At 42.5% G+C, this 26,851-nt stretch overlaps 1 protein-coding gene across 3 annotated transcripts in view; it reads right to left on the reverse strand.

Moving 5' to 3' along the window:
• Window positions 1-26,851, reverse strand: part of Slc25a13 (solute carrier family 25 member 13) — a 176,074-nt gene that overhangs the window by 46,818 nt on the left and 102,405 nt on the right. For 2 of the 3 annotated variants that reach the window (XM_087901789.1, XM_087901792.1), the window contains 7 exons: window positions 25,422-25,560; window positions 24,617-24,710; window positions 24,324-24,408; window positions 20,442-20,529; window positions 19,866-20,024; window positions 8,200-8,252; window positions 6,601-6,681 (listed from right to left, as the gene is read on the reverse strand). In XM_087901789.1, the coding sequence (XP_087757915.1) occupies window positions 6,601-6,681; window positions 8,200-8,252; window positions 19,866-20,024; window positions 20,442-20,529; window positions 24,324-24,408; window positions 24,617-24,710; window positions 25,422-25,560 (699 nt within the window). The remainder of the gene's footprint in view (window positions 1-6,600; window positions 6,682-8,199; window positions 8,253-19,865; window positions 20,025-20,441; window positions 20,530-24,323; window positions 24,409-24,616; window positions 24,711-25,421; window positions 25,561-26,851) is intronic. The other variant, XM_087901791.1, reaches the window with a different exon arrangement.

Consider the following 26,851-nt stretch of genomic DNA (forward strand, 5'->3'; position numbering starts at 1 on the left):
ACATAAACCGTCAGTGAGAATACATGACAAAAACTCACACAGACAGTACTGCAGAAAAGACCAGGAATGTCAAGAACTCTCAAGGTGGCCCAGGTCCTCGGTCGGAGTCTGCCACAGTCAGACTCCAGTACATCCCTTTCCCCTGAGGAAATTGAGTGGGATTACATTAGTTTCTATCCAAAAAACTAAAGGGAAAAACTCACTTTTATGGAATCTAAAATATATATGCTCAAAAAGAAAGGAAATTTGTGATAATTCTTAAAAATAAGATTTGCAAACTTTGCAAAGAACACATGTGTGTGAAAAGATGGTCCCATCGTGCACTTTTGACTCATCTTGACGAGGAAACCCTGGGGAGCAAGTCTTGGAGATAAAGGCAATGAATTTTATGAATTTACGAACAGGAAGGAGTGTGACCAAGAAAAATGAAAAGATACACACACAGGACCCTACCACCAAATCTTTCATTGAAAATTTGCATTTTTTTTTAAAAAAAATTCTGGTACTAAAGATTGAACCAGGACCATACTGTGCCATGTGAGTCTTCTAGCACAGGGCTATATACCCAGTGTTTTTTTTTATTTTTTAATTATGAGGCAAAGTCTTACCAAGTTATCCATACTGGCCTTAAACTCACTCTGTAGCCCAGGAGAGCTTAAGTCAGTAATTAATCCTCCTTCCTCAACCAAGTAGCTGCAGTTCCAGGCCTATACCAGGATGAAACCATGTGGAAGGGCTGTTCTGACCTCAAAACTCTTTCATTTAGCAAATACTTGAGTCTGATAGCAAGTAGGCATGTATTGTCTGAGGTCACTGGGATATGTTAAAGATAAGACTCTTCATTATGTCATATGAAGAGGGACACAGAAAAGACATAGAAATCATGAGAAATACAAACATATAGAACGTTTGAAAGTGACAGAAACAATGATAGGGAGAGGAAGGAGAGGAGGAGAAAGACAGCAAGAGAGGAAAAAGTGATAAGGCAGAAGTGAAGACAATGAAACTGGGAAGCATTGAGATTTTGAGTTCATTCAGCATTGGTATAAGTTAATATGAAAGACTCTGAGGAAAATACTGCAGTCTCTGTTAGAAACCCTCTGTTGGTTAAATGACACACTTTTCTAACTCTAGGAATGTCTACATAACAGCTCTGTAAACACGAACATCTGTAACAGACACATGCAAGATAGGCAGCACTACAGCGTGTGAAGGTAATGATTCCACTGACTTCTCTGCTGACAAGCGAAGCACAGGAGCGGCACTGACGGGAATGACAACGGCTTAGATCATGCAAGCCTAGAGCACCGGGCTTGGGTGCAGATCTGGGAAGGCTGGGTGCTGCTGGAGCACCAAGTTTGAGTGCAGCATTCAAAAGCAAACATTTACATGGCCTAAGGATACATGCTCAGATGTAGCAAAGACTAGAAAAAACCTGTCTAACAGTGAAGACCTGCCTAACTCAGGACAGAGGTAATCCCGAGGAAGGAAGAAGGAACGGCACCAGGGAAGCTACAGAAGGGCCGCCAGGTGCACTTTTACAGCTTCCCATTTTGAGATAACCAAGAAGCACACTTAGGTAAGCATCTTTGTTCTTCCCACCGTTTTTCAAAATAAACATTGATGCCACCTAAATGTGATGTGAAAATGATTAACAGCAAAAGTTTGCCTTAAAAATAGTACCTGGGGTTCTGGGGCCCAGAGAGATAGCTCAGCAGTTAAGAACACCAGTTACTATACCCAGGAACCCAAACTTGATTCCAACATGGTGGTTTACTACTCCAGGGGGGTGCAACACTTTCTTCTGGCTGCCTCAAGCAAAAGGCACACAGTGCACAGACATAAAGGCAGGCAAAATACCCATACCCAGAAACTAAAATCACAACAAAAAATTTCAATAGTTTCTAGGGGATGATTGAAATGGGTAAAGGGTTAAGGCACTACCTAACTAGCGGACAAGCTTGATGACCTAAGTAAGAAAGAGAGAGCTAACTCTTGCATTTTGTCCTCTGATCTCCATGTGTATGGGTACATGGATTGGGACAGACACACACACACACACACACACACGCGTAAAAGTGAGTATGCGGCCAGCAAGGTGACATGCATCTGTAATCCCAGCATTCAGAAGTCTGATGCAAGGAGACCTTGAATTTCAGTCCAGTTTGGTTACACAGCAAGACCCTGTCTCAAACAAACAACAGCCAAAACAATTAATACACAGATAAAGGAATCTTATACATATGAGAATACAGAAGCTGGGCCTAACGGCACAGGCCTATAATACAAGCTATGCAGAGGCTCAAGCAGGAGGACTGCCAAGTTCAAGGCCAGCCCACGCAACTTAATGAGCTCTTGTTTTGAAATTAAAGCTGGAAAAAAAATAAAAGAGGTTGGGAGATGCAGTTCAGAGGTAGACTGTCTGCATGCCGTGGCCAAGGCCCTAGGTTCACTCACTCTCTAGAACCACAAATAAAAATGAAAGTAAGAATACAAGCAGATAATAGCATATGGTCCTGCCCATTTGCTAGGGAGAATAATTAGTTACATTTCATACCTTTCCAATTGTGCTATACAGTTCTTGTTGATTTCTGCAGATGGATGTATGGGCATATGTGTGAACACATGCATGTTCTGGTACAAGACTACAAATATATACACGCACATGTATATGGAAAGCTAACATCAAAGTCTCATGTCCTCCTCAGTCTTGCTGACTTTAGATGGAGCCAGAGTCTCTGGTTAATTTTGGCTAATCTGGCTAGCCTGCTTGTTTGGGGGGAATTCCCATCTCTGCTCCAATAAACTGAGATCACAGGCACACTGCCACTCCCACTTGGCTTTTACATGGTGTTGGGGATCAGGGATCAGGTCCTCACGCTTCTGTGGCAAGTGTTTAACTCACCAAGCCACCTCTCTGTCCCCTAATACTATATTTACCAGTCCTTTCCAGAACTAGCAGTATGATCTTATCAATGACTTTTCCCATGAATGAGTACAAATTCATGAACATCAGGTTTATTCACGTCTGCATGCACACGAGCACAGCACAACAGGAAAACACTGGGAATGTATTACCCCACAGCCATAGCCTTTCTAAAAGCTAGTACAGAATTTTATTTTCTACTGATATAGAAATAATTTTTTTACTAAGTATAAGCTCTGTTGATACAGTTTTTCTGGGGAATATTAGATTTCATGTCAGATAATTTCTTTCTTTCTTAAAGACAATCACAGCGCCACGTGTCTTTCCTTGCCTGGCAGGCATTTCATAAGATAAAATGGATCAAAACTAAAGATCCCAGACTGCCCACACCCCTCCCCGCTCTGGGTTTGCTGCAATGGCTCTCTTGCTTAGGTCACTGGAAACCTACTTGAGCTGAGGTCACATGTTCTCTCCTTGGCCACATTTCTGATAACCCGTCACTACCGGGTTCTCAACCACATCGTTTTATAGAAAGGGAAGAAGGGAAAGAGAAGGCACATGATCTTTGTGTGAGGGGAGCCTAAGGGCCCAAGCTTCTTTCAGATTCTTACATCATCAAGGAATAAATTTAAAAAGCAGAAAATCCACTCGGAGAAAAAGACCACCGTAAAGATTTCTTTCAGAAACAGTTGTTTTAAAAACTCCAGTCTTATTATCTAGTTGAGTCATGAATTATGATGACAATATCACTACCAGTCAGTGTGGATCTATGAAAGGGAGGAAGGGAGAAAGGGAGGAAGGAAACTCGCAGAAGTTTTAAAAATTTAAAATTTTAGCCACAATTTTAAACTAAAACTAATCTCAGTAAGAAATAAGAGGTCTTTTTTTTTTAAAAAAAGCCAGCTTTATCCTTTTGTGTGTCAGCGAAAGAAAGGTGTTTATGAAAATAGCAAGAATTAAGATATGTTTTACTCCTTTGAAGAGCCAATGGCTGTCTCCCTCCACACATGCTACCACTTTCTTTCTTCTAAAATGAATAATAAATAAATGAGATTGGCCAAGCACTGTGATGATGTAGGTTACAATCCAATGGTCCCTGCATATTTTCCCTGTTGTTGTCAAAAACATTGTAAAACAGAGAGGGCTTTGTTCAAAGAAATGAACAGCTTTGGTTGATGTGAGTGAAAAGTCAGCCATGTGTGCTGATGCTCAGCAATAAGGAAGCAAGGTGAGCTCCCAGGGACTTAAAAGTCAAAGCCCAGTCATGCTTGGCTGAACTAAAGCAAGCAACTGCTCACGTGACACGAGGTCACAGAACCCTTTGTATTCTCAATTACACAGTGCAGGCCGTAGAACGAAAGCCTTTCTCCAGTATACACAGGCGCTGAAGGGAAAAAACAGCCTAGGAGAGGTGCTGCCGACTTCACACGCACGCACACACGCACACAAGAGAGATCCATCCATTTTTCTCTCTTCTGGGTTCTTTGCTAGCTTCATAACTGCCTACCTGAACTTAAATTCTTCCTAAAGCAGTGGCTAGTGCGGGGAGGGACGCAGAACAGAGACTTGGATTTCAGAGGACGCCTTGACGGAAAGGGTGGCAAACTCATTTCACAGATATTTTAAGTAGCTGTAAAGCTCAAGTGGCTCCAATTTTAAGCCTGTGTTTAGATGAGGCTTGAAAGGGGGCTGTGTCTCTTTACAATAGCAAGGCACCACTCTGATGCCAGCCTGTGCTCTGTGTTTGAAATGGGCCACCATACTTGAAAATAAGACCACCTACAGAGGGCACCGTGACAATGCCTGCCACAGTCGATCTCCTGGGCACCCCAATGCATGTGCAGGTAAAATGCATACATTAGGGAAAAAAAATCTTCAGGCTCCATGTCATGATGGTTTCCTGGCTAGAGTCATAAAATGAATTTTACATTTTAAATTCTTACACAGTTCTAATATCATGCTGTCTATGAAGTTTAAAAATGTAACTTTAAAAAATACAAAATGAAACTTCCACCTTTACCTGTTCAAAATACCCTGCTGTCTCAAGGCTCTTTCCAACAGGCTGAAGGATTGGGCTAGACTCAGCCTGTAAGTCTAAGATACCTATTCAGTATCTTAGACTCACCGCCATATCCTGAAGATAGAGCTAGATGCAGCCTGTGGAAGCACGCATTTAAATGTTAGGAAACAAGCTGGAGAGATGGCTCAGCACATGAAGAGTACATACTGCTTTTCCAGAGGGCCCGTTCAGTTCTCAGGCAGCGCATAACTGTTTGTAAACTCCAGCCCCAGAAGACCCAACTCTCTCGTCGGGGCAGCAAACACTTGATATACTTTGACGGACATACATGCAAGCATGCGCACACACACACACACACACACACACACACACACACACACTAACTAAACATTAGAAAGTTTCGCTACTCAAACGGCACAGGCAGGCAGGCTTGAATGAAGAGCACTTAAGAGGAACACTTCTGAACTCAAGTCTTTTATTGATACCGTGAGTTCTTTGCATTGAGGACATTAAAAGCTCCTCTTTTCCATCCTAAATGTTCCTAAAGATACAGAATGAGGGACCCCACCTACCCACTTCTGACAGGTCAGTGATCAAACAAAGTCCGGCAGCAGCCAAATTCCATCCTCTCTTAAAAGTTACCAGGAGCATGGACTTCTGGCAGCAGCTACACTCAGCCTGAGCTAGGACAGTGAGCCGGCCCCACACAAGGGTCCATATCATTAGGTGTCTACACTCAGCCTGAGCTAGGACAGTGAGCCGGCCCCACACAAGGGTCCATATCATTAGGTGTCTACACTCAGCCTGAGCTAGGACAGTGAGCCGGCCCCACACAAAGGTCCATATCATCAGGCGTACACTTCTAAACTCAATGGTTTTTCAAGGAGAGAAAAAAAAAAGTGTGTCTATTTCCTGGCCAAACAGGCCAATTTAAAAAGAAAGAAAAATGTGACCTCATCTTTTCTTATATGGAAAGTTACATGAGGTTAGAAGGGAAATATACCAATACTGGACAGCCTGGGTGATCAAAGTGTATTTACTTAGTGAACCTTATCTTTAAGTGGCTCCAGCCTTCGTGCAAGAGTTAATTTACTTGAAGTATGTGCATTCACATGGACAAACTGGTCCACGAGACACAGCGAGACAATGTTCTGCCGAGCTTTAGAACAAGCTGCGGTTGCTCGCCCATAACCCAAAGCCATCAGTCCACACATTTCTGACAAGGCAGAACACCTCAGCCATCTGCACCCCAGACTCCCCCAGAAGCCCTGGAAGCTTTGCTGCCATTAACGAGACAAAGCAAAGCAGGGACCTGGACCAGCTTTAGTGCTTGGCCCAGCAGAGATGCCACAGCAGACAGGACACTAGGGAGGAACATCAGAAAGGGCTAGCAAAGACCTTCCAAACATTCCCGAGGCAAAGGAGTTGCCGGCAGAACTGACCCAAAGCAGTAAGAAATGTTAAAGGCATGGAGAGCAGGCAGAAAGACTGGCAGTTTACCCTTCACCTCAGGAACCGCAGCCTGTCTAGGAAACTCTGGCCTTGGACAGGATCTGTGGTCAAAGAGAAGCCTTAGTACACGCGTGCTGTTCCCGGCAGTGACACATATATGAAGAACGGCTTTCCAGCAGAGAAATCTAGAAAAGCTACTTACACAGCCTCCAGCCAAAATCTCTGCAGAAAGTGGGACCGAGCCATCTTTGTGCATGAACTTATCTCTCACAAAATCATTCACCTGGAAGAGAAATAGTTATAGAAAATGATGAAAATATAAAGTCATTAAACAATAAATATACATCGCTCAATATACTTTATTTCTTTCCTCGGTTGATTACAAGAATTAACAGATCTTAAAATAGTTTAAGAGAGACTCTTAATAGCATACAAGTCATAGATACAATTTACATATATATACACATATATGTGTGTGTGTATGTATGTATATATAATATATATTATATATATGTGTGTGTAATATCAGGTGTGTGTGTATATCCACCCACCTGATATTACAGGTAGAAAAATTCAAAGAAAAATGGCCTATCGAGCCAAAAATTTTAAAATTTCCTGCAATTATAGCATGAAAGGGGAGACATATTGATAGTACAGATGAAATTATATATTTTATATTTTAAAATTTGTCTTATAAGCTATAATTAAAGGTCATATTAAGTCTTTTAACAAGACTTAATATAATTTAAAATACCACTCCTCACTGAAACCAATGTAAGCTCCTTAGTCTTTTTTTTTTTTTTTTTTCAAGTTAGTAGATAGATGTTCAGTAAAAATTCCTCAAGGGGCTAGAGAGATGGTTCAGCAGTCAGCAGTGTTTTATGTTCTTTTCGAGGATTCAAGTTCAATCCCCAGCATTGTAAAGTGGCTTCTAATCTCCTGCAATTCCAGCTGTGGGGTGAGCCAATCAATGCCTGTTCCTGCCTTCCAAGGTCACCTGCACATGCTTGTCACACGTTCACACAGACACAGACATTAAAAGTGAGTATAATTTCTGGATAGGTACTATAAAGCAAGTTTAAGCAACAACAATAGCATAGTCTGAGCAGATATGGGCCAGAGTCTAGCTATGTTATCAAATGGCACAAGAAGTATTGCAGGGACCAAGGCAATACGGCCCAGTCTAAAGCCAAAGCTTAATTCCAGGGCTCTGAGGTCTTAGGGATGTATATGTAGTATTGACCCACTCCCTAGACACTGAAAGCGAGAACCAACCATCTGCAGGTGAGCTGGGGCAAACTTCAACCAGAAAAATGAGCTCTCAGCATTTGGCTTAGCACGGTCCAACACACCCTACACATGTATTCCCTAAGCATTGGGCATAGGTGCAAGAGAACATGCTCAGAACTGTGAGATCCTGACTCAACATCCTGGTTCTCTGAGCACAGATAGGCGGCTTGAACCCTATTGCCCCTCCTCGCTGTACCCTGTAAACCACACTGTAAACTAAAAGGGTAAAATGACATGTGTCAAGGGCCTAAGATGTCAGGTACTGTGGGACCTCAGTGCTGCTGATGCCGGCCATGGCAGCAGCGCCTACAATCATCTCCAAGCTCATTACATCATTTCTGGATGTTTAATGTTACACAGAGAACAAGGAGAAGTTATGTGTGCTGACTGCTCTGACCATGAAATTAATTAGCATGGGTGAAGGACCACAGACCTGCTGAATCACAGAAGAATACCTGATACACTGCTGAGTTTGTGTCTCTTAATAAGAAGTCCCAATTCAAAGACTTACTGTAAGTTTTATGGCCTTCTCTGGGGCAACTCCCAGTAACTGTGGCAGCAAACCTAAAAATCAACAAGAAGCAGAAGTGTATTAAATAAATTAGCATTAACTACACAAATCAACAGCTCTGCAGAGGGGATCACCACTTGAAAACTGGGGCAATCTTTGCTGCAATTTTCTGCTATTACCTTTAATGAGAACACTTGTGATGGAATTTAAGAACGACTTCTAATAGCCACATCAGCCCCCAGTAAATTCCCTTCCACATTCTGGAGCGTTTGCACACTGGGTAAGTCAACAGTGTCAGTAACACAGGAAACCTCATTATCTCGGGGAGATCGCTTCTGCTCCTCTGCCCCCCCCAACACCTTTCTCTTGCTCCCCTAAAGGCCCACAGTGCAGTCCTTCAGTCATGGGACAACGATGGCTCGGTGACAGGCAGCACACAATTAAGAAATGATTTTATGAAGGGAGAGGCCTTTCTGGGACCTGATAACTGGAGAAAATGAATTTCTAAGTGGGGAATGGAAGGGGCATTGAAAACAAAGGAGAGTAAGCCCTGTGTGCTCTACAATGATGGAGAATGTGGGCTCGGTCCATTCAGAGTAGCAAAGGAGGGGAGAGTAATACCAGATGGCACAGGAGACTCAGCCTCACTTGTCCCGTTAGATGAGAAACATGCAGCAAGTTTGAAGCATGAGAGTGACATACTATTCTAATTCTTTCTTTTTCTTGCCTTCCTTTTTTATGTTTATTTATTTGTCTTTTTTAGAGACAGGGTTTCACTATGTAGCTCTGGGTGAGTTGGAACTCACTATGTAGAACAGGCTGGCCTGGAATTGATGGAGATCTGCCTGCCTTTGCTTAGATTAATGGCCACTACAACTGGCACAATTTTATGTTTCTAAAAATCAACTCTAGCTACTTTGTGGAAACAGGGCAGTGTGTGTGTGTGTGTGTGTGTGTGTGTGTGTGTGTGTGTGTGCATGAACGTGTGCCACACAAGTATATACATGCATGCATGTAGGTGTGTCTTAGGGAGACTGGGGAAGAGAACAATGGGACACACCTCTGCTGCTCCAGCATGAACAACTGGGCAGCACCCAGGAAGCCCATAGAAGTCTGGGGTAACACATGAAGAATTTTGTTAGGGCCACATTCAGTTGAATCAAGCAGGATCCCTGGTTTGAGAAGATATGGCTTTTGACATAATAGTCAAATAAAACAGTGCAGCCATGAATATCTGAACCAAAAAAGAAATCATGCTATTTTTCACTTGTTCTTTCTAAGAAAAGAAAAAAGTAAAATAAATCAAAGACAAACTTTCCCTTGGAAACACGCCTAGGTGATCTAGGGGCCTGTGTCATTCTGCCTTCCAGGGCTTCATGGTTTTCACCTTAGTCCCAAGTCCAACTTCAACTCACATACACAAATCCCACTTGTAGCCCCTTCTGCAGGGACATGTTTTTAAAGTGCAGCATGAGCCCAGAGCTGTAGTTTCCAAAGCCGTACATGTGCTTGATTGTACAGTTTTCTGGCATAATCTATCCTTTGCCAAGAAAGAACAACAGATCTGACAGTCTTGGGCCTCTTATGTCTGTTGAAGACAGGTGACTCTCTTTTCTTTGGACAGAATCTAGGCAACCAATTTGCCTAAGGCAGACAGCAACAGAACATGGCCCAGCGTTGGCTTTCATTCGCACTGTCCTGTTGGGATCCTCACAACAGGGAAAAGGTTCCTGCTTTGCTCATGGAAATGTAAAAGGGAGGAATGGGAACTAACAGACTATAACAGCTTCGTGTTTTAGGAAGAAGGTGAGAAAGTCCATTTCCCTGCGGAAATGCACAATAATGAGGATGCTGACACTAGTGAAAATTTAAGACACACCCATATAATGTTTACTATGTGCCAGGCACCACCTGAGGTCTCTAGTAACCCATTTAATCCTCATAACCACCCTAGAGAGAGGAAACTAAGGTTGCAATTTGAAGAAAGGCTCTGTTACCAAACAGCGATATTTTAATTTTTTCTAGGAAAATGTGGGTAAATGTTACTTAAGCCAATTCTTACTACCTGAAATCTTGATTTTTCTTTCTGCATTCAGGCCAAACCCCCAATATGCTTAAATATTTATTTGCTATATGTATTTTTCTTGTAATTAAATCATAATGCAAACCTGAATACACTGAGATCAAACTGTCCTGTAAGTCTTTTAAATGACTAATAAAACCCATACTGGACCCAAATAATTACAGAGCTACACTCAATCACTTTAGCCTGGAACCATGACTACGGAGCTACACACAATCACTTTTGCCTGGAACCATGACTACGGACCTACACACAATCACTTCAGTCAGCCTGGAAGGCGGCCGAAAGTTGTTCTTCTTGCTATAAATTTAGTGATGCATTGTGAACAGCAAGAACAAAACAGAAAGCCCTTTATTTAAGACTGAAAATGGAGCGACAAATATTTCTCCATGGAGCAGCCACTTATCCAAAGTTCCTCTTGTGCCCAGAAGAACAAATTGGGAGGACACAAAGGAGATGGATGGCTTCTCAGGAAAAAAAAAAAAAAAAAAAAAAAAAAAACTCAGTTTACAAAAAAAAAAAAAAAAAGACAAACCCTACTTGTCCAACAAAGTACACATCTTATTTTACTTGTCTACAGGTACTAAAAAGAGTAAAAAACACCTGAAAACAGTCTAGTAAGTATCTGAGGGTAGAGACATCAAAGTAGTGGAAAAATACTGTGGGGAGAACGTGTTCCTCTGCCTGCACGAGTGGGAGATGTATCCAAGAAGCAGGCCGATATGCCTTGGGACTCCATGAGTCCACCCAAGCTCCCTGGAGAAGAGATGAAAGCAGAATGGAAGACAAGAAGGATGTGTGGAAGGTTACTAGAATCTCAAGATGACAGTCCGTTCAGAGTCCAGAGTCAACCAGAGACTGTGGTTGAGACACAGATCTAACAATAATGGCTTCATAGGAGCATTTACTGCACACCAGGTATTTCATCTGGATTTTTATGTACATTAATAAGACACTGAATTCACATGGCAATCTTAGTTGGTGCAACACCACCACTATATCATCATCATCATCATCAATTAAACCATTAGAACAACAACAACAACAAAAAATGGGGCTGACTCCCAAGGAGCTGTGGGTCACCTGGCTGCTGGATGTGCAGCAAGGTTTAAGAAGCAAGAAGTTCTAGAAGCAGTTGGAAGCCATCTGTCAAGGTCAGAGGTAGTTTAAAAAAAAAAAACTAAAGTAATATAATCAGAAACCACAAGTTTCCTCAAATTAAATGAAGACCTCCACAAAAGAATAAAACCAAACCATGCATCCACTCCTAAGACCGGGGCCAGGTGCCGGCGCTCAGCAAGGAACTAGGAAAGAGCCATTCATGTTCCTCCTCTACTGCAGCTCCAAAAGACGCCCCCAGTGAGTGCAGGGGATACAGGCAGCCAAGATCTCCTGAGGACACCATAAAGTAGCAGACAGTGAAAAGCAGTTGCTCTTCCTTGCTGTGGTCCTCAGAGGAAGGAGGGAATAGGGCTTCGTAAGCCTGCAGCTACCAACCCAGTTACCGCACCTCTTACAATAGCACTCAAAGCTCAAGAACATATGTGTTTGACATCTGGGCCACTCAGCAGAAAAGTCAGGTTTCTAATATAAGATGTTCCTGGTGGTCCCCAGAAATTCATTTTAACCATTCCAAACAGAAACGGGATGTGTGTGTGTTGTTTCTAACTTGTCAAAACAGCAGTCCATTTTCCAGCGGCCTCAGATGAAATTTATTAGTGCGGTTTCTTTTCTAATCTTCTCCTTTTAGTTCAGCTCCATCAGCACACATGGCAATTCTTCCTTGGCACATTTTAATAGAAGGCTGCTAATGCGAGAAAAGATTTACAGGGCACAGAATTAATGCAGTATTTTCTCTTCAGATTTCACGGGTTGAAAATATAAATCATGCTGTTTCTTCTCCCTTTGAGCAGTCAGTGAGAACTGAGCTGGAGGTGTGGGCATGGAGCCCACACCAGGAGCCCAAGCTTCACACAGCATTCCAAAAGGAGGTTCCGGTGAGCAATGTGCACAACCAGAGGCCTACTACACTGTTCCATACCAAAGGACTCCTCATAAAAACTTCATAAATATTATGTAATTCTAGAATTTCAGAGTTGGCAAAGGCTGGGGAAAAGCTCATTAACATGCCAGACTCAGTGAAAGCCTGTTTATTCCCCGTAGTTGGCAGCAGTTGAATGGCAAGGCATACGCTTCGAAGGTGGACAGATCTGGGTTACAATTCTGGGTTTGTACCTCTTTCTAGTTGAGAGACCTTTCTGTCATTTGACCTTAAACTCTGCATCCCCCCACTGTTAAAACACAAACGCTGGTTACTGTTTACTGTTTATTTTGATAATTTAAAGAACAGACATATACAAGGCATAAGACACTCGCCATCCATTTTACATATTCAAAACTGTGTGCTTCTTTGCACCCCGTCAGGCTGCAGCATTGCACTGCTTCTGCTTTCTAAGAGGCAACTCTGGCTGAATAAGACTTTTGATTCAGAAGTAGGTAAGGTGCAGTACTCAATGCTCTCCCCATGACATCATGCCTAGCCTTGGAATAGACCTCCTTAATCGGGGCTCTGAGACTGAGACTAGGGCCCCACCTAAAAAATAGCACAGAAATAAATCACATCTTCAACAGTTGTTTATTTATGTTTAAATATTTAAACACGTCTCAACTTCTGCTGATAAGCAATTATTTATAGTGTAATGTCTCCCAGGTAGCAGAGAGGGATGGAGGGCATGGGTCTGAGGTCTCGCTGCAAGGCTGAACTTCCAACTGCTATTTATTGACCGTGAAGTTGTCTGTAAATGAACTTATCTCTTTGTACCTGAGTTTTCACCATTCCCCAATGGACAAAATCATGGCCTCCCTCACCTTCTTAGGCCAGTCATGAAGATCAAATGAGTTACTACAAATCTTCAGATCTGAGCCAAGCACACAGTCAATGCTTCAGAGGATTTATCATCATCATCACTGCCATCATAGAAACACTAAGCATTTATGCTACCTCCCTCTTCTTCATGGGAACCAGACTCCACAAAGCGGCTCAGCAGCTTGTTCCACAGCACCCAAGCTATTCATTGCTGGTTTTGGCATGGCTATGTTCATGTTCAGTACCAACTCCCACAGCAGGCCCTAGGTTTTCCAAAATGTTTAGTTGTTCTCTCTAGGGAACATATCGCTCAAACTTCCTCCTAGAAGGTGTCTTTCATATAACTCTAACAAAGCCGGGTGGGTAACACCACATCTCCTATCTGGCAATTCGTCATGAATACCAGGCCCTCTGGAGAAGACAGAGATCAGAAATCCACGGACACTGTGACCAGTGCAACTGCAGTCCTAACCACGCCACATAAGCCAAGCGGGTCTATAAAGGCAACAGGGCCTCTTACAGGGAAGAAACTCAAAACCTAAGGCAGCAAGTGAAGCTGTGTTAGTTCAAACAAAGGCCAGCTCGGGAGCAGCCAGCCCCGAAAAAGGTGGTGCAGCCTACAGACAAAGAGGTGGAAGGCATGCAGGGTGGAATTTGGTAGGGAAAATGAATGCACAGGACACGCCTACTCCCTGAAGCCACAGCCTGCACACTTTGACTCAATGGAAACCCTCTTGTGTTGTTTTACCCTCCTGACCTCATTGTGTCGGCCACTGCGCTTGTCCCAGTGTCCACAGAGAGTCCACTTGCTTTCTACACCAGATGAACCCTCACTCTGGAGTGATGGGGCTCCATGCAGCACACCTTACAGCTTTTACTCTCATTCCTGTCTCTCCACACTCCTCCTCCTCTTCCTCCTAGTACAGCCTCTCTGTTTCGGCTCACATGGCCTCAGGCAGGAGACTCCTCCACTCTCCCAAACACACTATCCTGTTTCAAAGTCTTACCACAGTCTACTTCTCCACAGTCGCTCAGGGCTGCCACTCTATGGTGGATAGATTACGGGGCGGTTTGGGGTGGGGGCAACTGGGCTTTCAATGCTTGGTTACTGGGTTCCATGCTTTATTAGAATTTTTGACCACAGTCTATGGTATGCTTCAGGATGCCTTTGGGTGTCTAAGTAGTAAAACCTAAAAATGAATGATATCAATAAAGGTTTAGAAAAAGAAGCAGGTCTTTCTTAGTTGCTTCTATTTTGGGGTTTTCCAGAGTCTCCCTTTAGTCCTGTGCGTGCGTGCACAGTAGCTTTCCGAATGCGGTCATCTAGCATCTGCACTAGAAAGTTTAGTCTGTCTCACTCTGGACAAGGACAGCAGCCACTCAAATACAGAAGTATTTGTCTGAAACAGATTTGTCATTCATCTCTCCTCCAGGTTACACAAAATCCCGAAACCCGTCACCATCCTGAACTGGCTAAGCTCCCCGTTTCCCCTCTGTGTCTTCTTGAGCGCCAAATCACCTCTCGACCATGCGTGTCGCCTTAGTGTCGCTAGTGGTTTCCCGGGCTCCCTCAACCAGAGTGCCCAAGCCTTCTGCTCACTCCTGCGTTCCCACAATAGAGTATCTGACTTTTGATTTCTGCCTATAGTTTAATATCATAAATGAAACCGTGAAGAAACTGGGCATGGAAACCAGACTTAAAGCAGCCCATTCTGCACAGAGTGAACATTCTGCTGGGCCAGAGTGGACCAGTTCAGAAAGCTGTGGTCTCTTCAAAGGTGCATGTGTCATTAAGGGATGCCTATACAAGTGATCGAAACTTCAATGATTTTGTTTTAGTGTTAAGATTTTTTAGGTCTATTTTTATCCACAAGAGTTAAATATGAAGAAAATTTCTCATAGGAAGCCCACTGAATTTAGATTCTCTCAACTGTACTACCATCAACCATAACAAGAGAGTTGGTTTAAGCTGGCTGCCCACTAACTTTTTTCTAGAATATACTCTGATCAATGACTTCCTGAAATATCACCACAACATCCTCTAGATGTCACCTTGAGAACATGCCAGGATGGAGGATGATTGCTTTGAATCACAAAAACAACTTTTTCAAGTTCTAAAATTTTGTACACCTGATTCAATGAGCTAATTTGAATAATTTTTATATTTGTGGGGACTAATGTTTATTTTATTATTTATTTGATAACAAATATGTATCTACGGTATGTTTCATAAAATGATCTAACATGCTTTTTTGGAATTTTTTCTTATATTTTTATTTCAAAAATGAACTTTAGAGTTCTCTCATCAACAAAAACAGAAATCCTATAAGAAGTGTCTCTGATGGACTTTGCTTTCTCTTGGGCACATTCCCTGTCCCCCGGAGTCTTCACAAAACATCTCCCAATGTTGGAGGCGCCTCATCTTACCAGTTGGGCCCTGGAGAGGCGAGGGGGTACTAGAAGTTCAAAAGCAGCAACTAGTTATGTCTGGAGCGTTAAGAACAATTGATTATGGATGACAGCCCAGCAACTGTTTCTCTTAGATCAGCTCGGACTATGGAGGACCAATGACTGACCCCATCTGCTCAAGCAGTTCATCAAACCAAAAGAACTAACTGTCAGGGAATTCATCAAAGTCTCAAATTCCTTTGAGTGAATTAAATCAGGCTGGAGACCTGGGAGGAAACAAAGATTTTTACGAGTGACTTCAAGACAATCTTGGGTTATCTACTTAGTCTGAAAGTCAGATGTTCAAAATTTATAAAAATACCTGAGAAGAGGCAGTCATTTCCTATAAAGAAAGTCACCTGCATTACAGAGGACTTTGAACCAGAGTCACGGGGCTCCTAAGATCTTTGCCAGCAACCAAGAGTTGTTGTGTAAAAACCAAGGCCCTGGGGACGGAGCAACAGCTCTGCACCAGGACAAGAGTGAGTGCTCCCAAGCTCAGGAGCAACAGCTCTGCACCAGGCACAAGAGTGAGTGCTCCCAAGCTCAGGACAGCAGTTTTCCAGCTCTCAGGTGCTGCACTGAACTGCTTTCCATCAGTCTTCCAGGTGACCAGGGTAGGGATCCAGGTGTGTTCTGATTATTGCCCTTAGCACCCTCAGAATTCTCTGACAGTAACCTTCACTCTGGCTCCATAGGGAACTGCTTTTAAATGCAAGAGCAGCTTCCACAGCTCCTGTCCTTAGAAGAAAGGGCGGTGTGGTGGGCAGCTATTACCCTTGGAATAAAAACACACGATGTGGAAGTGCCTTCTCTCACAGTGGTTTGTCAGTGCAATGTTTGTGAAAGCATATGCAGAGGTAATTTCAAATAGGAGAGAGACCTCATTTGTACCAAATCCTCAAATTATCTTATTTAGCATACATGTTATGATGGAGAAAAGTTCTATCTCATGCAAATTCTAAAATGTGAGAAAATGCCTAATGTTTTATAGCTCATTTATAAATTAGTGATATTCTGCAACATTTCAACTATTGTCAGTACACAGTATTAATAGCAGCAACTTTATATTTTCCAGCTTTAAATCCAACCATTTTCCTCTGACTTCAAAATACAACTATATTACATTTAAGGTGAAACATACAGAGAATCACATGGGGATGTTTTGTATAACGATTTTATATCTAAAGACTACCTCAGAAATACTTGTCTTTATTTCTATTACTCTTATTTTTAATAGTGACTATTTCCCATGGGTTACCTGCAGCTTCATTTGGTCTCTCTCTGGCCCAATGGCACATACTTACAAACATACAATGATTGTGTACTATGTGCTCAAAAGCACCGGTCCCTCAGCAGTCCAGAACAAGAATACATCATTATCAGGGCATTATTGCTTTTAACTGTAACTGTCTATCATCTCTTTGCTCAAGATTCAAATTAAAGATGGGAATTGAACTGCAAACTGTAAACTAAAGAGTTTTACAGTCAACTTTTTGTTGAAAATCCATCCTCTAGCAAAGAAAAACACTCAGAAAGACAAGAGCACAGGTGATCCCTAATGTCAATCTTCCATCACATTCTACTTATCCTGACAAACAGATTCAGTCCCTGCCCTGAGGGGTCATGTCTCAAAGCAGGTTAGATAAACGGCTATTTATTAAGCTGTCTCTCGGCGCCTAGGATGAGCCTCCACTCTCTGTGGCAGCTCGCTCTCCAGTCCGGAAGATAAAACAGTGTGTCTTCTCTGCATGCCCCCAGCTCCATCCTCAAGAAGGATGAACTGTTTTCACAGCCCACAGTCACTCAGCTCAAGCACCTTTTGAGCTCTTGGATCCATGGGATCAAAAGGTGAGGTCAGCCAGAGAAAGAACTAGATAGAACCAAGAATCAGGACGGGCCAGGTGTAGTCACAGAGGAGAGAAAACGGTCTGAAAGTTAAAAGTCAACACAGGCAAACCGAAGGAATCACTGTGTCAGGAGGGTTCTCACAATGGAAAGGCACCTCTACCGTTAATTCCACTACCCATAAAAGCATTCAGTGAAGCAACATCAAGACTTGGACATCTGGGTACAACATTTTTCCTGTAAAAACAAAACAAACAAACAACCCAAACAGAAACAACAACACGATAGATGCAGATAAGGTGGACATTTTTGTCTGAGTTGCTGTAAAGCAGTAACTGCGACATTAACCTTGTACTAATGGGGAAGCCATTTTATTTGAAAGATTGTTGTCACCAAAGAGGAAAAGCATTTCAAATGGAAGGTGGTGACCCTCCAGGGGTCATCATTAATCATCTGGGGTCAAAGACCTTCCAAATTGTAATAGGAGGCAGGGGGCAAGGGAAAGAAGGGAGAGAAAAGATCAAAAGGCCTTTGATGGGGGTTATCTACCTATACAATAGCACCTGCAGAATGGAAGTCCTAGGTTCTAAGGTGACAGGGTTTTTGTTCATTAACTGGGCTTTGGAGACTAAAGTCAGCAGATGGCAGAAGAGGCCTAAAGGTCTCTCATGGCTGTCACTTTCATCCATCAGGCCTCAGCGGAGTAAAGGACACTATCTGCTTCCCCAAGACCAGGGAAGAACTGGAGCTGGACAAACGGCAAAGTGGTCCGACATGAAGCCCCTCACAATTCTGCGCTGTAACTTATGAAAATGTCCATATCTGCTCTTTGCAAAAGGCAAGCAGAGACAGGAAGCTGCGGAATAAGGGCATGCCTCCTAGGCGGAGCCCAATAGAAAAGAAGGTCTGTGGCATCCTTGCTTAGCAATGACACATTCTTTCCTCCTGCTAACGCTGTTTAATAAGCTTTACATGTAAAAGAAGCCAGTGGACAGAGACAGTGCCGTGGCTCTTGTGAGGTGTGAATCAAATTCATTCAGATGAAGGAAAAGGGCAACTAATTCAGGATGTGGTGGGCAAGCAAGACTGCAGTTAACACTTGGTTTTATCTGCCTAACAGGGTTTCCCTGATGCAGTACAACAGTCTTGGCAGCATCTATGGTAGGCACATTCCAAGGCTTTTAGTGGGTTGATGTAGGAGAGTCTTAAGTATTTGTGTTGCTTTCATTGGCTAATTAATAAAGAAACTGCTTGGCCTGATAGGTCAGAACATAGGTGGGTGGAGTAGACAGAACAGAATGCTGGGAAGAAGGGAAGTGAGGCAGTCGCCATGACTCTCCTCTCCGAGACGCAGGTTAGAATCCTGGTAAGCCATCACCTCGTGGTGCTACACAGATTATTAAAAATGGGTTAATCAAGATGTGAGAGTTAGCCAATAAGAGGCTGAAACGAATAGGCCAAGCAGTGTTTAAAAGAATAGAGTTTCCGTGTAATTATTTCGGGTAAAGCTAGCCGGGTGGGAGGCGGGAAGTGGCCCGCCGTTCCTTTAACAGTGGGTGCTTGCCCTTAGACATTCCAAACCTTTCATGGTCCATACCTAGGGTAAGGTGGAATTTACAAACATGACACAGCAAGAGATGAACACCATTAACATGAATAAAGCAACCAAAAATATATACTGTAATTAAAGACATGACTGTGGTCTCTCTCGGAGTCTCCTAGTGTATTGCTCTCACTCTTCCTGGGATAATACAGGCTGGTACATCACCTTGGTGATGTGAGAAAAAGCAGGGGAATGGTTCCATGATATAACATTAAGATGGTACTGATCTATGGATGTCAAGCGAATCAATGGCTGCATTTTGGTGCAGAAACACGAGTTAGTTCCATCAAGCTCCTCAGACAAATACATTATTTACAAATTTGTGGGTTGCTTATTTCTGGAATTTTCTAGTCTGTATTTTTAGAATACAGTTGACCATGAATAACTGAATCCATGGAATGTGACACCGTGGAGTGGGGACCACTGGACATTCCAGAAGATTCACAGATCTCAAGCAAGTTGTGTCTGGTTCCAGGGATACATTTCCCTGGTAGATGGTGAGTGGACTATTTCAAGAACACAAACAATAAGGCTTTCAAAAACTCACTAAGAATATTCATAAAATAATTTATTATTTTAAGAAATAAAACACACAACAGAGCAATATAAATGGCTTTCAGACTATGGGCTGTTTTGATTAGCCATGCCCTAGATGCCTACAGCCTACACCCATTAGCATGGATAATTGAGAATCTGCTGGATTCCCATTTTAACACAGTCCCTCTAATTCATTTCAGGCACTGAGATGGGAAAGCAAAACCTTGGCTAGGACTCCACTCCCACAAAGGGAGCAGCGCACCACTCTAGGCCATACTGACCTCTGTACAGTCCAAAGAAGCCTTCATAGCGGAGCACCTTCTTAAAACAGTCAAAGCTGTTCTTGTACATGAGCTCCCCCACAAAGGAGCCAGTGGACCGTTGGTTCTGCATTCGAGTCTTTACAAGATCAATAGGATACACAGCGGTGGCTCCAACAGCTGAAAGTAAGCAACACCATTATCTCAGCCAGAATTAAAGTGAGTCGGGGGAAAGAAATAGGTGAATAAAAATTAGAGAAAGGTTTGAAAACAGAATTTTTAGTGCACAGAATTACTGAACTGTCTTTCTATATTCTTGATTGTACATTTTTAATTCAAATGGCATCCCTGACAAAAAGCTGTCACTAGAGATTTAATTAAAAGCATATTAGTGAAATCCAACCTCAGCAAAGGGCTATTCCTTTAGGATGCTGCTCATGTGCAAGAGGCGGAAAAGTCCCCCTGCTCTGTCCCTCCTAATAGATACACAGCTTGGTAACCGACTTGGGGAACAATTCGGGAAGCAGCAAGGTGGAAAACTGAAGAAAGACCAGAGGATAACACACGGGTGACCCTTTAACACGCATCATGACTGACCTCCAGCAATAGAACCCAGACCAAACCTGTAGGCTGACTCTGCGAGTTGGAGAAGAAAGGGCCGAGCCGCATCACCCGAGGCCTTCTGCTTCACACACCAGTGCAGTCGGAAGCAGCCAGCAAACAGGAAGCAAGGAGCAGGCAAGCCGAGGACAGAAGAGGATGGAACAGAAATATGTATGGTTATTGATCGTATCACTGACTGGATTATAAACCTAATTTTATTACAAGTAAAATACAACGAGAAAATGAGATCTGAGTCCATCAAGTACTTAATAGGTGTTTAGTTACTAAGCATGACTGAAATTACATTGGGACATAAAATTATGACATGAAAAATACATTATGAACCAAATTTCAAATGCTCAGCCCCCATTTGTGTTCATAGACATTAGACATATCAATGTAAAAACGCCAACGAGACATCATTCTTGATTAATCTAACTGCCTGGGCTTTTTATTTGAATTTTGTGTGGGTTTTAAATGGCAATACTGAGACTAGTAAGAATTGATAAAAAGTTATTCTCAAACTCATTGCTAAACTAAGTATAAGCTTTGGAAAATTTAGTGATATACATCCAAACACTTAAAGAATACAGTCTCTGATGCTGCATTCCTCACTTTAGGTAAGAAACAGCAATGAAAAGACAGGGAAAAAACAAAGATTGGGCTCTTTAAAAAGCAGCACCCCAAGAGCAAATACACAGAATGGAAATACACTGACTGGCCAACAACAGAGGTTTAAAATCCTGTGCTGGCAGGTACGGAGGCACACACCTTCCATCCTCGGGATTGGCAGGGTGAGGCTGACCTCTGAAAGTTCGGGGCCAGTCTGACTTACACAGCAAAGTGTAAGCAAACCAGGACCACATAGTGAGACACTGTCTCAAAAATAAATGAAATAACAATCATTCTTAAAACAAAAGTACATCATTTAATATGGTATCTTCAAAGAAGATCTGATATTGGTTAAAAAAACAAAATTTCACAACACTCTGATTTTATAAAGAAAACATAAGGCTGGAGAGATGGTTCAGTGGTTAAGAGCACAGGCTGCTCTTCCAGAGGACCCAGGTTCAATTCCCAGCACCCAGTTCGTAGCTCACAACTGTCTGTAACTCCAGCCTTAGGATCTGATGCTGACACCAGATCCACATGTGGTGCATAAATGGGAGGCGAAACACCCATACACATAACAATAAATTAACAAAGTTTTAAAATGAAAGAAGACAAGTTGAAAAGAGCGTGGTGAGTGGACAAGTATTTATTCTGTTCCTTTGACCTTTCATGGCATTTTCTTTATGTATGTGAGTGTTTTGTCTGCTAGATGCATGTGTACCACATGTGTGCCTCGTATCTATGACGGTATAAAATCTCCCAGAACAGAAGTTACATCATGTGGGGGCTGGAAACTAAACCCAGGTTCTCTGAAAGAGCAACAAGTGCTCTTTGTGGCTGAGCCAATTTTCCAGCTTTTTGTGGTATTTAAAAAGAAAAAATGAATTAAGAGTAGAATATCAAGTCTTTTGTTGCTGTTAAAATTACAAGTTGATACATACACATAAAATTACCACTAATATTTTGGCATCTATATTACCTAGATACACTCAAAATGTTTACGATGGCCATAGCTCGAAGGGTAAATTACGGGTGACTGTAAATTTTTCCTAAACTTCGTGCTCCTAGGCAGTCAGCTGTCTGCTGCTGTTCTTTGAACCTGCTATCTTTCACATTTCTGTGGCCAAAACATTTTAGAATATTGTGCTACCCTGTCAGTGTAAATAAAGTAGCAACTCTGTCCCACAGAGTTGTCAAGTGAGGGAGCGAGGGTGGCATACAGTCAGCACCGAATAATACCTGCTGAAGGAATAAATACATCCAGGAAAATTTGTTTTCAAAAGACGTGATAATTAACATCAGCGAACAATGAAAACAATCACCAACCTCAGCTACCAACCCACTGAATTTTAGCTGCTGTCAATGCAACGCAATTCCAATACAATTAGATCATTTGAAATCCTTAGTCGTTAAACCAAAAACCGCTCTATGTAGAAATATGCACGTCTAAGAAGGTAAAACATTTCTTCCACAAATTCCATGGTTGTCTCCAATTCTACCCCTGTACTCTACCTTCCCTGTGACAGGTGTATTCAAAGGAGGAAGATTATTTTATTTACATGTATGAAAACATGTGATACTAAAAATGTCCTAGCATCAAAATAATGAAATAGAGTATTTCAAAGATATGAAAGGAAGGGACCTGCCATTACTGCTACCTCTTCCTCTAGAAGACAAACCAAATTCCAGGTTCCAATTTAACTTTTAGAAGCTACAAATGTAATATATTCTTAAAACAACAGGAAGAAAGGAGTCCACCTTCACTGCTTCCCCATCTAGGACAAACACTGCGGGGGCTATAGGGTGCTGGGGTACATAAACTGGCCCGAAGGGAGATGACCTGTCTTATTTGAATTTCTCAGGCGTACTGGGGTCCTTGCAGTCAAAATCACACTAGGTTTCAGGTAGGGTTGCTATGAAATGCTCTAAAATCTCTGCATCAGCCAGTCACTTCCAACTGTAGTGGAGTTCATCAAACTCCTCTAACCTTCCGTGGCCAGCACCAAGAAGCACCCATCAGAAGCCCACCAAGGCTGCAAAGGGCACAGAGAGAAACGGAGAGGTACTGCTGCCAGCAGAAAGCAGGGAGATCTGAAACAGCCCCTCTGCTTTCCTTAATCCCCAAATCTCTACAATAGCTGGTGGCATGCAGACGAAGAGATAATTATCTCAGACACAGCGGCTAAAATCAAAGAGAGGAGAGAGCAAAGCTGCTTCCACCTCTGCCCGGGATTACACAGTTCTTTCTCCTGCACCAGGGGTAATTGGCTTCCTCTTTTAACCACAGCCAGCTGGTTTCCCAGAGGTGCCTAGTTAGGATTTACTGAGCACACACCCACTCCTTCCACCCCATGCCGCACACAAAACTCCCTGCTGCCTTTGGGTGGGAAGGAGCTAAAGGGAGGAGGGGTCCTGGCTCCAGGCCTGACAGCCCTAAAAATGCGGCTCGAGTCAACCCATTGTGGTCAAACTGGCGTCGCTGTTCAGATCCAGAGCTCCAAGCCAAAAACAGTTAAGTCTCACAAGACTCGAAGATGGCTTTGCCTTAAAGGCGGTCTTTTTCTAAAAGCGATGCTCTGTCTGTTCATGGATTTATTTTATAAGTGCCATGCAGGCAAAAGCACATGCAATGAAGGCGTTGCTCAGCCCCAGATACATAGCAAGGGTTAAGTGAGGAGGTACCATGTCTTAAGTTTCTGACATGGGCTTCTGTTAACCATAAAATAAAATTCAGCATTCCTAACATTATTTCCACATAACTTACGAATCCTTTCACAGAGAAAATAGGTCTAAAAGCCTCTGAACTATGACTCCAGACTAAACAAAATTATCTCATTTTGATACTCAGAAAAAAACGGAAGGGCATGGCTGTTAGACAATGCTCTTGACAGTGCCCCTCTGAGGAGCAAAGATAGCTTTCATTTAGCAATGCTAGATGCTGCTGGGGACTGTCACCAGGACCCAGTGATCCACGCCCACTTCCCTCAGGACCAGATGTAAAGAAGAAAAGAACTACTTGTTTGAGAATGTTGGGGTTTCTAGTGTGGGGCGAACAGCTCCGTCTTTCTAAGAAACACATGCCTTGTATCCGTTCACCAGAAGGTTGCTAAACAATTTCCCTTTTCAGCCTCTTCAAAACGCCTGCATTTGGGGAGCAAAACTGGAAAATGTTTACATCAGAAACCAATGCTGGAAAGGCAATGGAAGCGTAAGGGGCCTGCTATCTCCATGGAAAACACCAGGCGAGAGCTTACTGCTACTCACCTGCCTCTGGGCCTCGGCCAAGTTGAAGGGCAGCATGCCTTCTTCTAGGGGAGCAATCCGCTCAATGTCTGCCAAGGTCATGCGTCTGAACAAAGAGCAAACACAGCAAACAATGACAAAGTCCCAGATTTCTTAAACTCACATTATAGAATTCCAGAACGTTCCTTTTATCACTTCCCATATTTCACTGTTGTCCTTCATTATTTGGTTTCGTTCTCTCCTGCTGTATTCTCTCTACACCTAGCTCCTAACCTCCTTTTATTAAACTAACTTTAAAATAAAAACCAACTTACCCCCTTGGCTCATATAAATCAGCTAACTGAAACAAGATGTCAACTTCCATGGGTGTAACCTGACCAAACTTCTGGGCTGCCAGAGCAAACTCCTCTGTACGGGGGGAGAGAGAGAGAGATTCAGAGAGGGCAACACTGAGTTCAGCATTCAATCAAAGCAGTGGAGGAGCGGAAATCACAACCCGTTTCATGAAGTTACTCCATACCTGCCCAGGTTTTTCATTCATGTGGAAAAGAATGCTGGACACCACCCTAACACTCACAGTGAAAGCTTGGTGCCCTGTGAGACTCTAACAAACTACTCTGACGGTATTCAGATTACAGAGCAAGGAAAACTTCAACTGGCTCCTCACAGAAATACCGTCAATCCCCACGTGAATTTTCTATGTCTTCTTTTTTTTAATCCACTGAAATGCTGATAGTACCTTCTCTGAGTTCACAGATCACATACACCCTTGTCAACATAGGTTTGTGGAACGCTAACATCATTTTTGAGGGCCTCTGACCTGCCTGCCGATTTGGCTTAAGTTTCTGCAAGAACTGCAAAGATTCAACAAATTCTGTATCTTGTCTTCATTCAAAGGCTGTCTTTAATTTAACAAAAATTTTGTGAAGATTATTTGGTTTGCCTTAGTTTGTCTGAACATAGAATAGAGGTCACACATCACCAATCAATTAGCATGTATGAACAGGATAAAAAATTCTAATGATTTAGAATTATTATTCTAATTATCATCCGGGTTGCCGTCCTCAGCCCCGGTCCCTAATGCAACTGAAACAAAAACTCTGGGATACTGTCACTCACCCTTAGTCACCTCCACGTCTTTCCTGTTGCCAGCCAGAGTGCTGTAGATCTTTCTGATGAGCTCCATGTTGTTAAGGAGAGAATTAAATCCATTAAAGTAGGAGAAACTAACTTGATGGGATCTAGTGCCTCCAGCAGCCTTGGAAAGTTGAAACAAGGGAGAGGAAGAAACAACAAAAGCGATAAATAGGAGAACAGATCTCAGAAGTACATATATTTAATGCTTTTTTGGAAGTAACCAGGAATGAATAACACAAGTATTTTTCTTTCGTATTAGAAAAGAAACTACAAGTAATTTTTAAAAGTGACTGCAGTCACTCATAACCAGGGCTTGTCCTTCATACCCAACCCCTGGAGAACTAAAGAAATCCACGTGCAGGCTTAGAACAGAACCAGCAGTCATTCACAGAGGTCAAATTTCAGGTACAGATGTTGTATAAAAAGGTTTATTTCATTTGAAGAGCAAACCCTAAGGCCTTAAACATACAAACTATATCACACATGTGCATGCGCTCTTATCTGTGCAGACACACTATAAGTAATGCAACATTAATATCAAGATGTGCCATAGCATTTAAACCAGCAATGAATAATCACTGAGTCCTGAGCCTCTACACTGGTGAGGCTGCTGAAGCACAGGTAAAATTCTGGGAATATTTGGAGATGTCCTATGCTTATGTGGGGGTTGAACCTGACTAGAATTCTGATAATCAGAATTCTTAAGAAAAAAATTTTCTTCACGGGGAACAGGAAAACAAATAGCATGGCCACTGTGAATGGAACTTCAGTTTGGGGTTTCAAATTCTATCCTTCCCTAACAAGGAAAAATACTTTTCTTTCTTTTTTTTTTTTTTTTTTTTAAGGAAAACACTTCTTTAATAACAGCCACACAAATCTTCACATAGTAATCGTTTAAAATAGCTGACAGGAGAGTTTGGGGAGGGGGAGTAAGCAAAAGAGGCAGTGAGATTAACATCGTACCAGAATGGGAAAAGCTATGTTTTCAAAACAAAGCACCAGTAAATGAAACAGAGACTTGAAAGGCACATGGTCAGCACTGTGGGAAACCCAGACAGCCATGAGCACAGAGGTGATCTAGCAAAGGAAGCCTTTCTAGGGAAGTGGTTCCTAACTCTGAATGACCAAGAGAATCAGCAGGAAGCTCTAACACTTAGACACTAACCTAGCCAACCATCAGTGGTGAAGCACAGGCCTATAGGAAACCTGGATTTCATCTGTAATGATCTTCCCTGGTGAACTAGATAGCCCATAGTCAAGGCTTGGAAGCATGCTACCCAGCATGCTGTAGGACACCTCGGAATTCCAAGAGGTAAGAACATTGGTTGGATATCCTTGGGATGGGACAACTACGACACATAATGCCAGGGCTCTGCTTCTCACAAGAACCATTGCAACCCCAACAGACACCA

The sequence above is a fragment of the Myodes glareolus genome, chromosome 25 (assembly GCF_982192425.1).
Source record: "Myodes glareolus chromosome 25, mMyoGla1.1, whole genome shotgun sequence".
NCBI classification, from domain to species: domain Eukaryota; kingdom Metazoa; phylum Chordata; class Mammalia; order Rodentia; family Cricetidae; genus Myodes; species Myodes glareolus.